This window comes from Triticum aestivum, chromosome 5D (genome assembly GCF_018294505.1).
Source record: "Triticum aestivum cultivar Chinese Spring chromosome 5D, IWGSC CS RefSeq v2.1, whole genome shotgun sequence".
Lineage (NCBI taxonomy): Eukaryota > Viridiplantae > Streptophyta > Magnoliopsida > Poales > Poaceae > Triticum > Triticum aestivum.
Genome location: NC_057808.1, coordinates 300,117,037 through 300,131,080, shown reverse-complemented (window position 1 = coordinate 300,131,080; position 14,044 = coordinate 300,117,037). Strand labels below are relative to the sequence as shown.

The 14,044-nt window shown below is 40.1% G+C and overlaps 1 protein-coding gene across 1 annotated transcript; it reads right to left on the bottom strand.

Annotated features, from left to right (window-relative positions):
- Window positions 1-9,383: 9,383 nt before the first annotated feature.
- Window positions 9,384-14,036, bottom strand: LOC123121318 (cell division cycle 20.2, cofactor of APC complex). Its single transcript, XM_044541247.1, has 5 exons — window positions 13,711-14,036; window positions 10,835-11,113; window positions 10,466-10,735; window positions 9,786-10,376; window positions 9,384-9,682 (listed from the first exon to the last, which is right to left on the bottom strand). The coding sequence occupies exons 1-5, from the start codon at window positions 13,858-13,860 to the stop codon at window positions 9,542-9,544; spliced, it is 1,431 nt and encodes a 476-aa protein (XP_044397182.1). The 5' UTR covers window positions 13,861-14,036; the 3' UTR covers window positions 9,384-9,541.
- Between the last annotated feature and the right edge of the window lie 8 nt (window positions 14,037-14,044).

Genomic DNA, 14,044 nt, shown 5'->3' with positions numbered 1-14,044 from the left:
TGCACACGGTTTGCGAAAGTGAAACGTCTGCGATATACGTGGAGATCAAAAACGTTTCTAGGATCCACTACGTGTGCGATCAATCTCCACTGCACACACGACTTTCTCTTGAAAACTGTTTGCGTTAGGCCACCTTGCGCAAACGTTTATCACATAAAAAGTGTGTGTGATGGACAGCCTTTGCCACACAGTTTCTTTCTACGCACCATGTGTGATGCATTCAATAACGCAAATGATAAAATTATTAATATCGTGTGCAATGGCAATGCTATCACAAACGATTTAACGGGAAAAATTGTGTGTGATGTACCTGTGAACGGAAACGTTTTCCTTGGAGCGACTGTGTGGGGTGTACATACGAACGGAAACGTTTAGCGGGGACTGACTGTGTGGAATGTACTTGCGACTGGAAACAATTTCGCCGTATAATTGTATTTTTAGCTGTACTGTACGTATTTCCGTATTTGAGCGCTCGCCGGTCGCACATGACCTCATTTTGCCGAACGTGTGTGCCAGGAGGGCATATCACCGACGGTTTCTGGGTCGTGTGGGAAGGACCCCCCTATCGCCCACACTCACTTGGCGACGATTCCAGATGCCGTCGCGAAAAGGGGTTAAAAACCATTTGTTTAGGACCGACGTGCACCAGTGAAACACTCATCATGAGAATAACACATCTAGCATGGAAAATATTAGCCACCCCTCACTGCTCTGCGAGCGAAACAAACACACAAAAGAGAAGTTTATTTTGAAAATTAGAGATGTCTCATACAAATTTGCTTAGAACGGCAAAAGAACACCGCATATAGATAGATATAGTGGACTCATGTGGAAAAACTAGTTTAAGGGTTTTGGATGCACAAGTAGAGATCATACTTAGTGCAAAATGAAGGCTAGGAAAATATTAAGAAGCGATCAACCAAGAAACAGATAATCTCATAAGCAAGCATTAAGCATAAATAACACTGAATAATGCACCACAAGTAGGATATAACTTCATTGCATGACTTTTGACTTTCGTACTTGCATAGGGAATCACAAACCTTAACACCAATATTCTTACTAAAGCATAATTACTCATCAACATAACTCACATATCACATCATCATATCTCAAAACTATTACTAAGAATCAAGTTTATTTTGTCCAATGATCTTCATGAAAGTTTTTATTATATCCTTCTTGGATATCTATCACTTTGGGACTAATTTTCATGTGTTGCTTTTCATAAGCTCAAACAAATATAAGTGAAGATCATGAGCATACATTTTTTTTCTTTCTCTCAAATTAATTTAAGTGAAGCAAGAGAGAATTTTCTTCAAAATTTTACTAACTCTCAAATAAATCTAAGTGAAGTAAGAGAGCATTTCTTCAAAAATACTAAGCGCACCGTGCTCAAAAAGATATAAGTGAAGCACTAGAGCAAGTCCATTACTCATAAAAATTTAAGTGAAGCATAGAGAGCAATTCTAACAAGTCATGACATAATTTTGGCTCTCTCAAATAGGTGCGTCCAGCAAGGATTGATGACTTAAAACACACACAAAAACAAGCAAAGATTCATATCATACAAGACGCTCCAAGCAAAACACATATCATGTGACGAATAAAAATATAGTTTCAAGTAAAATACCGATGGTCGTTAGAAGAAAGAGGGGATGCCACTCGGGGGCAACCCCAAGCTTAGTTGGTTGCTCATTTTTGGATAATAGCTTGGGATGCCGGGGCATCCCCAAGTTAGGCTCTTCTATCCTTCCTTCATCCATCGTAAGATAACCCAAAACTTGAAAACTTCAATCACACAAAACTCAACAAAACCTCCGTGAGATCCGTTAGTGTAAGAAAGCAAACCACTACTATAAATATTGTATAAAACCAATTCATATTTTGTTTTTGTATTATATCTACTGTATTCCAACTTTTTTATGGCAAAAACTCATCAAAGAAAACCATAGAGCCATCAAAATAAGCACATAACACAAAGAAAACAGAATCTGTCAAAACAGAACAGTCTGTAGCAATCTAACTTTAACGAAAACTTCTGAAACTCCAAAAATTCTGAAAAAAATAGGACGACCTGAGAAATTTGTATATTAATCTTATGCAAAAAAATCATGGCAAAAGCACTTTCTAATAAAAAATTAGAATTATTTTCGTGAGCGCAAGTTTATGTCTTTTTCAGCAAGATCAAACAACTATCACCCAAGAAGATCCTGTCGGTTCTACTTGGCACAAACACTAATTAAAACACAAAAAACACAATCATAACAGTATTGTGCTAACACTCAAGAACAGAAAGCAAAAAGCAAAAATAAATTTTATTCATTGGGTGCCTCCCAACAAGCACTATAGTTTTACACCCTTAGCTAGGCATAAGGCAAGGATCTACATTTTGTCATCCTTGTTCTTTGGAAATAAAAGGGAAAATTTCCTATCAATGGCATTTAATTTTCTATTATGTGAAAGCACATGGCCATTGATAGCAGAAGAAAGATTAAGCATGTTGCGAAAATTCATATCTAAACTAGCCTTCATCTCTTTAATTTTTTCATTTTGATAAAAGTACATAAGAGTAGTTGATTCAACATTTTCTCCCTTGGGGTGCCCAAATATGGTTTTCATCTTCTCATAAGTCTCAACGGCATCCCCTTCAAGAAAACCATTTTCAAAAATAGAGTCTGAAACTTGCTTGAAGGAAGAAGGTAAACCAACATAAAAACTTTTCAAGTATATCTCTATTTGATATTGGGGCACATAGCTAGCTCGAATTCTCAACAACCTATCCCAAGCATCTTTCAAAGATTCATCAAGTAAATAACGAAAAATTCCGGAATCATCTTCATCACATTGGTTAAGATTTTCCTTAACCACCCCGGTAGATCCTTTCATATCATCATTATTTATGAGCTTAGAGAGGACAGAGGGGCTATCCAAAGTATTAAGACTCGGGAGAAAACCGTTAGCTCTTCTAAGATCGGACATGGCAAGAAAATGGCGAACAAAAAAGAGAGGCGAATAAAACGGCAAACTTTTGTGAAGTGGGGGAGAGGAAAACGAGAGGCAAATGGCAAATAATGTAAATTGCAAGGAGATGAGATTTGTGATTAGAAACCTGGTATATGTTGAAGATCCTCCCCGGCAACGGCGCCAGAAATTCCTTTTGATGTCGCTTGAAGCTACGTCGGTATTTCCCCAAAAAGGAAGGGATGATGCAGCACAGCGGCGGTAGGTATTTCCCTCACATATGAAACCAAGGTTATCGAACCAGTAGGAGAACCAAGCAACACAACGTAAACAGCCCCTGCACACAGATAACAAATCCTCGCAACTCGACGTGTTAAAGGGGTTGTCAATCCCTTCCGGGGTACGGCGCCTCAAGTGGCAAACAGACGTGAGATAAATTTGTAGTAAATTGATAGATCGAACGCCAAATAAATAAAGAAAGAAAAATTGCAGCAAGGTATTTTTGTATTTTTGGTTTAATAGATCTGAGAATAAATGCAAGAGAAAAGTAGATCGCAAAGGTAATATATGAGAAAGAAGACCCGGGGGCCGTAGGTTTCATTAGTGGCTTCTCTCGAGAAAAATAGCAAATGGTGGGTAAACAAATTACTGTTGGGAAACTAATAGAACTTAAAATAATTATGACGATATCCAGGTAATGATCATTATATAGGCATCACGTCCAAGATTAGTAGACCGACTCCTGCCTGCATCTACTACTATTACTCCACACATCGACCGCTATCCAGCATGCATCCAGTGTATTAAATTCATGGAGAAACGGAGTAATGCAATAAGAACGATGACATGATGTAGACAAGATCTATCTATGTAGAGATAGACCTCATCATTTTAGTAGCAACGATACATACGTGTCGTTTCCCTTTCTGTCACTGGGATCAAGCACCGTAAGATCGAACCCACTACAAAGCACCTCTTCCCATTTCAAGATAAATATATCAAGTTGGCCAAACAAAACCCAAATATCAGAGAAGAAATATGAGGCTATAAGCAATCATGCATATAAGAGATCAAAGAAACTCAAATAACTTTTATGGATATAAAAAGATATAACTGATCGTAAACTCAGAGGTCGTCAGATCCCAACAAACACACCGCAAAAAGAGTTACATCATATGGATTTCCAAGAGACCATTGTATTGAGAATCCAGCGAGAGAGAGAGAGAGAGAGAAAGCCATCTAGCTACTAACTATGGACCCGAAGGTCTACAAAGAACTACTCACGCATCATCAGATAGGCACCAATGAAGGTGGTGAACCCCATCTGAAATGGTGTCTAGATTGGATCTGGTGGTTCTGGACTCTGCGGCGGCTGGATGAATATTTCGTCGACTCCTCTAGGGTTTCTGGAATATTGGGGTATTTATAGAGCAAAGAGGTGGTCCGGGGGGCACCCGAGGTGGGCACAACCCACCAGGGCGCGCCTGGGCCTCTTGGCGCGCCCTGGTGGGTTGTGCCCCCCTCGGGGCACCCCCCAGGCGCAGCCAGGGCCCGTTGTGTTTCTTCTGGCCCATAAAAATTCTCCATAAAGTTTCGGGGCATTTGGACTCCATCTGATATTGATTTTCTGTGATGTAAAAAACATGGAAAAAACAGCAACTGGCACTTGGCACTATGTCAATAGGTTAGTACCAAAAAATGATATAAATGACTATAAATGATTGTAAAACATCCAATATTGATAATATAACAGCATGGAACAATAAAAAATTATAGATACGTTGGAGACGTATCAGGGTATATAAAGAATTTTTATCTTGGGAAACAAGCAAAACAAGGGGAAAACGGAGTCGGGAAGGTGCCCGAGGTGGGAACAACCCACTTGGGCACGCCAGGCAAGGCAGGCGCGCCCTTGTGTCTTGTGCCCTCCTTAGTTGCCTTCCTGGTTATTTATTATTTTCCTAATTTTTGTAATATTCCAAAACTGACAGAAAATATTTTGCAAATTATTCGGAGTCCGTTTACTTACCTTATCACATATCTCCTCTTTTTTCACGATTCTAAAGTGTTCCGAAAGGTTTCTTTTATGTGTTCCTCCGGTGTCATGGTTTGAATAATATTGCTTTCAACATTAATAGGCGTACCTGAGATATAGTGTTTAATTCTTTGCCCATTGACCACCTTCGGGTTAGTACCTTCGGCATTATTTATTTTGATAGCTTAAGATGGATAAACTTCTTCGATAATATATGGTCCTTCCCATTTGGAGAGAAATTTTCCTGCAAAAAATCTAAAATGAGAGTTGTACAAAAGAACATATTCACCAACTTTGAATTCCCGCTTTTGGATTCTTTTATCATGCCATCTTTTAACTTTTTCTTTAAATAATTTGGCATTTTCATAAGCTTGGATTCTCCATTCATCTAGCGAGCTAACATCAAATAACCTCTTTTCACCGGCAAGTTTGAAATCATAGTTAAGTTCTTTAATAGCCAAATATGCTTTATGTTCTAACTCGAGAGGCAAATGACAAGCTTTTTCATAAACCATTTTATAGGGAGACATACCTATAGGATTTTTATAAGTTGTTTTGTAGGCCCAAAGTGCACCATCCAATTTTTTAGACCAATTCTTTCGGGACCTATTGACAGCTTTTGTAATATTAATTTTATTTCTCTATTGCTAAGTTCAACTTGACCACTAGATTGAGGATGATAGGGTGATGCAATTCTATGGTTGACATCATATTTAACAAGCATTTTACGGAAAGCACCATGAATAAAGTGTGAACCATCATCAGTCATTAAATATCTAGGGACTCCAAACCTAAGGAAAATAAAATGTATATTGTTTTTTCATCGCAAAATTTTATGTTTACTTTTCTATTTTTAAGACCTTCACCTTTGATAGCAGACCATTGCAGCTTATCATTCCATTGTCGTGTATTTTCGATTGGCCATCTCTTTGTGTTCTATTCATCTGAACAACCAAATAACAACCAATTGGAGTTTTCAAATTTCTTAGTTTTTGAATAAATCATGAACACCTTTATAAACAGTTAATGGATTGGTCACTAGTAAGGGCCTCTTTGATTTGCAGGATTCTAAAAACACGGGAATATGAAAACCATAGGATTGGAATGCCATGTTCATCTCAATGCCACGTGATTTTGGATTGTTTGATTAAATCACAGAAAAAACAAAGAATTTCTTTCAAAGAGATTTGAGTGTATGCTAGAAATCCTATGGGAAGTAGCAAAAAGTCCTTAGGAAAAACTCCTATAGGATCTATTCCTATGAATGAAACAAGCAGCATTGGAATATTCCCAATGATTCTAATCCTCCAAAATTCATATGAAAATCCTTTGAATCAGAGGAGCCCTAGTTATACCAATACTCCTTTTTTTACTTTCATTTTTCTAAACAACTGATAGACCGGTCGTTAATAAGTATGGAAACAATCATACCTTTTGCTGATCCAATACAAATGAATTCTGAATCTTTCGGGCGGTCAACTGAACTCTGGAACTTACACAAAAGTGAAGCCATAGTGACAATTAATCGTCAGAATATGCAGCCAAGTTAAGTCAAATCAAAGATGAATTTTAACATCAATCTCACACCAAAGTGAACCCTCCTCAATCATAGCAGTCACGCCTTATTCACCTCGGTAGAGTCCCGAGAGTGCTCTTTGCATAGTAGTCTCGACTTACTCTCTCCGACGGTGGTGAAGGGTTGACTTGTTCGGCACAGCGGGTCCTGCTATTGGTTTATTTTTGTGCGGTTGGCAACATCGCTCGCAGTAGTGGCTTATCCGGTGGAGTTTGAGTGGGTCTGGCCTTACATGTATTAGGTTTTTATCAGTTTCCACAATTAACCGAGCAACAACCGTTCCAAATTAACGTAACAGGTAAAGTTTTTGCCTTGCGTTTAAAAAAACCGTCTCAATCATTAATGCTCGAGCGAGTATCTGGCAAGATGACAATGTTTTGTATCTGGCGTGAGAAATATTTTTTTTTACCTAACAGAAGAACTTTATTGCATTGGAATGTTTACAAGGACACATGTCAGTACCAGGGGATCCGAAAACAAAGGGACTGCTGTGCTTCTTAAAATTTAGCTCCACTCTAGAAAACGCAAGCCACACAAGGTAGCTCCACGATTATCCGCTCTGCAAAAAACTAGAATCTGAGTTATAACTCCCAGTTTTTCGTGAAGCTCTTCACGGGATGCTCTAAAAAACTCCACAAGCTGAAGTTGGGGAAATTACCCATCACTGCCACTAGTAAAATGGACACCCTTTCGTTTCTACTCACTCATCCAATCAAATTGATCATTTTCACCAAATTTTCCGTTCTTGAAGCTGGAGCTAGATGGAAGCCAAACATTCTTTTTGGTAGAGCACATTTTCTGTATGAACTACTTCAAAGTGGATTTGGTGAAGTAAAACTGATTCTGATGGGGCAAAACAGTCTCAAACAGGCCCAGTGCGTTCACCCATTGGAAAGAGAAGTAGAGTACTTCACTTATGCATGACAGTCCTTATTCTATTTTCTCTGCTCATAGTCGAACCTGACACACTGTGACACTTTTTTTTTCTCGTCGATCTCTTTAGCACACCTATATACGCAATCTATGAATTATTGGCATTGATGTCATTCACCACCTCGAGGCATAAAAAAGGAATTGGCACCACTGCTAGCGAAAGAGCATTATTGATAGTAGTTGCTTCGCCCCTAATATCCAACAGTTGTTTGACACGTGAGTTTCCTTCCAGGTTGTGCTTGTGCAGGGCCATCTTTATGTTCAGAAATCAATGGCTTTTTTTGGGTTGGGAAATCACTTGTTTTATTAGATAATGATAGTTTAATTTGTTGAGACAATAATGATAATTTGATTTTTATTAGACAATGATTGTTAGATGAATACATAATTTCTTTGGAGACAGTCAGCCAACCGGCAGATACAAAATTGTACAAGGTGCGCAGCGCCAGTGACCGAGAGCTCCAATTTGCCACACTGCGGTGAACAGTCAGCATCCCACACGCGGGAGCGCCCTGATTGGGTTGGCAGATGGTGAACTGTACCGGGTCGGAAAGCAAGCCGATTGTTCTAGCGGACATTTTTTCCCTCCTTCATTTAGTTTTTCTAAAATCACGAAAAACATTTGTTAAAAAGTTTGAACACTTTTATGAAACGCGAACATGTTTTATTTTTTTGAAAGCACAAACATTTTTCCAAAATTATAAATATTTTTTTTGGAAAAACATGAACATTTTTTGTCAGGAAAGCGATTTTAATTTGAAAATCTGATATTTCTTGATTTTTTTGAAATGTTTAACAATTTTTTAAATTCCAAACATATTGTAAAAATGAATCATTTTTTGAGAAAGTGAACAAAATTTTAACATTCTGTATGTGAAAATAGTGAGGCCTCCTTTGGTTTGGAGGAATTCTATATGATAGAATTTCTATAGAAAAAAAAATCCTTTAGAGTCAGGACCGACCGAGCTCACATTGGGCTCGCGGGATTCCTTCGAGATGCATCCTCACCCAACGCCTCTGTTATCCCGCGACCTATTCCGCCCCCTCTCTCCATTCAATCCGTAATGCTCCTGCCATTGCCCGTTGCTTGATCTCATCTACGATCAGATTACACAACTCATCAATCGATCTAATATCCACACAACATGATGGTAGAATCGAACCCCTCTCCTCCTCACCATTTCGTCCTCGGCCGGTGTAGGAATATACTCCCTCTGTCTGAAATTACTTGTGTTAAAAATGGATGTATCTAGACGTATTTTAGTTCTAGATAAATTCATTTTTATCCATTTCCACGACAAGTAATTCGAGACGGAGGAAGTATATATTGTGGTGAAGTATATACAACTAATCATCCTGGAAGAAGATAAAGAGCATGGTTTAGATGTCACTATTTTGTTTTTTGAGGTGTAGATGTCACTATTTTCATTATAGTGATGAAGCATATTTGTGCTTTAACATATTTTATACAGACCTGCAAAAATTAACACAACTTCTCATCTTCAAATAGGACTTACCGCCCGAACCAGCTTGCTTATCTTCTAGTACGATCTAGTTAAGTTAAGCAGTGTTTTTTTTAAGTGACTAGAACTTCTATCGGAAAAAGTGCAGAAACAAAGAGTTATAACACACTCCTTGAATGCATTAGGAGCAGAGAACAGTAAGCAAGGTGGAAAACAACGGAATGCTATCACATACTCATGGTCATTCCACTATCACAGGGAAAATAAACGAAGGTGAGAAAATTACACTAGGACGGCATCCAGATGGATGGAGTCAGCATACAAAAGTGACAAAGCATATTCATGCATTAGGACCTCATATTTGCAGGCTTTATCTAAATCGCGATAAACTTCTCTCTGAACAAAATGATGGTTAAGTTGCCTATCAGATCAGAAGACGGTTACAGTTCCAAGTTGCTCAACTCCAACAAAATATGGATGGTGATCAGGTACGAGAGAATATGTACATCTTTAGTAAGCTTCATACTAGTATATACGGCGATTACCCGCAACCCTATTCCAGATAAAACTTCATCTGATATGACTGAAACTAAACATTCCAGTGTGCACGGTCTTGGCTGCAGGTTTCGGTGCTTCAGAAGTTCCAAACACATTCCAGAACCTTAGAGTCTCATCTGCTGCAACGGAGGCTACCGTGGAGCCATCAGGGCTCTGCAACAAACATAAAAGTATCAGGAAATCATGTCTATCAACAGCATAAACAAGCAATCATCACTACCATATATGCGGTGCCGCCAGAGAGAGTAAAAAATACCTGTGCCAAGCAGAGGACACGTGAAGTGTGGCCTTCGAGTTCGGCCAATTTAACCATCGACGGGTACTTCCATAATGTGAGTGGTTTCTGTACAAACCCGCAGGCGCTCAATAGCTCCTTTTCATTCTTATTCCAGAGCAGTGCGCATACCTGGGCCCCAGTATCAACAGAATTCAGACATAAACCAGTGTGTGTGTTCCAGAATTTGATGCATCGATCATTTCCACCACCACCAGAGGCAAGTAGATTGCTCTGGAATGGACACCAGGCAAGAGCCTTCACTGCAGACAAGTGGTCACTAAACCTATGGAGCCATCTATTGTAACCCACAGATGGATTAGAAGACGCCATTGATGCATCCCATATGTGCACCAGATTGTCGTTTCCACCACTCGCCAATTGCTGCAAAGATCCTGACCACCTCAACCCACATACCTCTGCTTCATGCCCTCGGTATGTCTGAACCATATGGGATCTCATCCTGACATCATTGTTCACGATCTTGCCATCCATTCCACCGGTTGTCAGGATGCTACTGTTCCAAGCCAGTGAACCAACCCTTGACTCATGGACACCTCGGAGTGTTCTCAGCTGCAAATTTTATGAGATATATATTTGTATCAGCATGAGCCATTACGTTTACACTACAGTACAAGAAAAAGAACGTCAAGAGAACTAACCATGCGATTAGAGCTCGTATCCCAGAGCTGGATGTCAGAAGAGTTAAGGCCAACGGCAATATGTTGCCCCTCACAAGCCCAGCTGACACTAGTGATGGGACCATAGTCAGCGTCAACAGTCACAAGCTCAGAAGTAGAGCTATCAGATGCATTCCACAAGTACAAGGTATTCTCAAGGGCAACGGACACCACATTTTTGCTTCCCCAGTCCAGCACGTTAAGATAGTAATCATCAACCACTCCAGGGGCATCTAACGTCCTCTGAGCAAACTGAAAAAACAAAGCAATCCAAGCATGATGTAACCAACAGAATAATGCTAGTTGTCTGAAGAACCAGAAGATCCACAAACTGCAAAGCAATTGGCATACCTGGGGAATCTTTCGGCGCTGTTTAGTAGGCTTGGTCTGACTGGAAGTCGGAGTTTCAAATAAAATCTGTGGCAGCATCCCTTCAGGTTCTGGTGGCTTGTTCCTGAAGGCAAGAATCCTGGTTCTGCTGCCCAGGAGTTTGTCAGCAAGAAGCCTCCTGTATGCTTCTTTAGCCGGTGATACCACGGCTTCATTTTCCTTCCCCTTCTTAGGTTCCGTAAGGAGGTAATATGCCATGTCCATGTCCATCGCTGACCTATCTGGTATGAATCTGTCACCCTGCCATTATAGAAGACCCAGAAACATATCAGGCATAACTATTTCTTTAAATATTTATTGTAAATTCAGGGAAGTTATGCACAAAGTTAAGGACCATTACACCATCTAGTATATTGCAGTGATGTGCTTGCTGGAAGTTGGTACATAAAAGCATCATGGTTTAATTTATGATCCAAGGAAACAAGGAGTTCTGTACATGGCACGATACAGTAGGAGTTTACACAGAACATAATGAATAGTTATTTCATGGTATATGTCGCAGGCTATTTACTAAGCAGAATACAACAACTATCATAGTTCAAAAAAGCGCTAGGCGTTAATTGTGCGTTTTGCCACCTCCTTGTGATTTCTGACCAAATCGCATGCTTATGCAGAGATTAAGCGCAGTTATGCGCTAGGCGTTTTGCTATCGCCTAGAGCCTAGGCGCACTTAAGCGCTCGCTTAGGCGCGCCTTTTTTAACTATGGCAACTATCAATGTATGCAGAAAATATATCAAATAAAAATACCACCAGTGCGAAAATAACAAACGACCAATCCATGTTTAAAATGAAGGGCACATGATATAGCAATAACTGCAGTAAATCCAAACAATTGGCATAGAGAATGCAATTTTCTGAGTTACCAAACATAAACTGCAGTTTATGAAGGATTACTCCTTCGCAACCGTATGTACCGAATGAGGGCAATGTTCTTATTCGACAGATCAAGTGCTGAAAAAAGGACCGCTATGTAGGATAACCTTTCCATGTTTAAAATGAAGGGCACATGATATAGCAATAACCGCAGTAAATCCAAACAATTGGCATAGAGAATGCAATTTTCTGAGCTACTGAACATAAACTGCAGTTTATGAAAGATTACTCCTTCGCAACCGTATGTACTGAATGAGGGCAATGTTCTTATTCGACAGGTCAAGTGCTGAAAAAAGGACCGCTATGTAGGATGACCTTTCCATGTTTAAAATGAAGGGCACATGATATAGCAATAACTGCAGTAAATCCAAAAAATTGGCATAGAGAATGCAATTTTCTGAGCTACCGAACATAAACTGCAGTTTATGAAGGATTACTCCTACGCAACCGTATGAACCGAATGAGGGCAATGTTCTTATTCGACAGATCAAGTGCTGAAAAAAGGACCGCTATGTACCTTTCCATACAAATTCAATAGTACTGCTGCTGATAATACCAATAACAATGAGACCTAGAAGGTTATTGCATTTTAAAGCCATATAATTGTGGACATCTTTAGAAATATTTATGAAACACAAAATGGGGCTAGGAAAAAATCAAGAAATCATGCTGACCTTTTAAATAAATTCACAATGTCCTGCGATGCTTGTGTTTACAAAAATAGATATTTTTACCGTTTCAATTGTTTGTATGCTCTACCTTTTTGTGTCTAAAAATTTAAATTTATGAACAGCAACTTGCAGGACATGAATGATTATTCTTTTTTAAACAAATGTACCGAATTAGCCATCTATGGCCAAATCTTTTTCTTCAAATAAACACTAGTATGCGTAGTACCCTGTGATCAACTGATCTTACAATTTCAATAGGTTGTTGTTGGTAACACCAACAATAATGAGATCTAGAATGGAACATTGCAGTCCAAAGCCGGACAAGTTTATAAACCTTGAAAAATTGTTACAAAATGGGCTAACAAATTCTATGCAACAAATGAAGTGATTACGCCGAGCTTTAAAAAGGTGAAACCAGAGTGTTTTGTGTTTCAACAAGCAGTCCTTTCAAACAAAGCACTGAGCAGGAACTGTACGAACACAGGTAGTTTGGCTCAAAAAGACGGACCATACTTCTTACAGATGCAGCACTAGTAAGACGATATGTTCATTCAGTTAGCACAATTTCCTGACAACATATCGTCAATGCTACCAATCAACAGCAGCCCCATAACAAAAGGGGGTAAAAATTCGTTCCTTGAATTCAGAATTGCTAACTCGTCCATGGCTGGGGTGCGATGACACATTTCCTAAAACAATATTATTAAAGCAAGACAGCCTAGGATTCGCCACTAATCAAACCGTTTGCCCTAGCAACATCAAGAACCACCAAATAACCAAGAACTGGAATACGGGGCCATACTTCTTTCAGAAATGACCAAACATCCCGTTAATAACCGCCTAAGCGTGGCAAGGCAGGACGCAAGCACAATTTCCTGACAACATATCGTCAATGCTACCAATCAACAGCAGCCCCATAACAAAAGGGGATAAAAATTCGTTCCTTGAATTCAGAACTGCTAACTCGTCCATAGCTGGGGTGCGATCACACATTTCCTGAAGCAATATTATTAAAGCAAGACAGCCTAGGATTAGCCACTAATCAAACCGTTTGCCCTAGCAACATCAAGAACCACCAAATAACCAAGAACTGGAATACAGGGTAATATTTCTTCGGAAATTACCAAACACCCCGTTAATAACCCTAAGCGTGGCAAGGCAGGACGCAAGTATGGGCTCCTTTCAAGAACTAGCGAGCGCACGGCAACCATCAAGGGATTCAGCAAGCGAAGGAGCCAAGAACCGAGGAGGGGAGAAGCCAAGAAAAGGGAGTTTCCGGCGCGGTAACTCACGTAGCATTTGGTGGACGGGTTCTTGGAGTTGGTGCAGAGGGACGGCATGTACGGCGTCCTCGCGCCGGCCACCTCCAGAGGCGCCGACGGCCGCAGCCCGGGCCGGCGGCGCTTCGGCGGCCGGGACGAACTGGAGCCCGCCGCCTCCATGGAAGAGGGACAGCGAGGAATACCCCCTCCCGAAGGATCAGACAACCAGCAGCGCGGCGAGATCCAAGAATCGACCGAGGGAAACCGGAAGGTTCGAGCGTGCCGGAGTACGGGGGCGACCGATGTGAGTTGCGAGGAGGCACGGAGGATTTCGCCGCCAGAGGTTTTGGGAGGATTTGGGGTG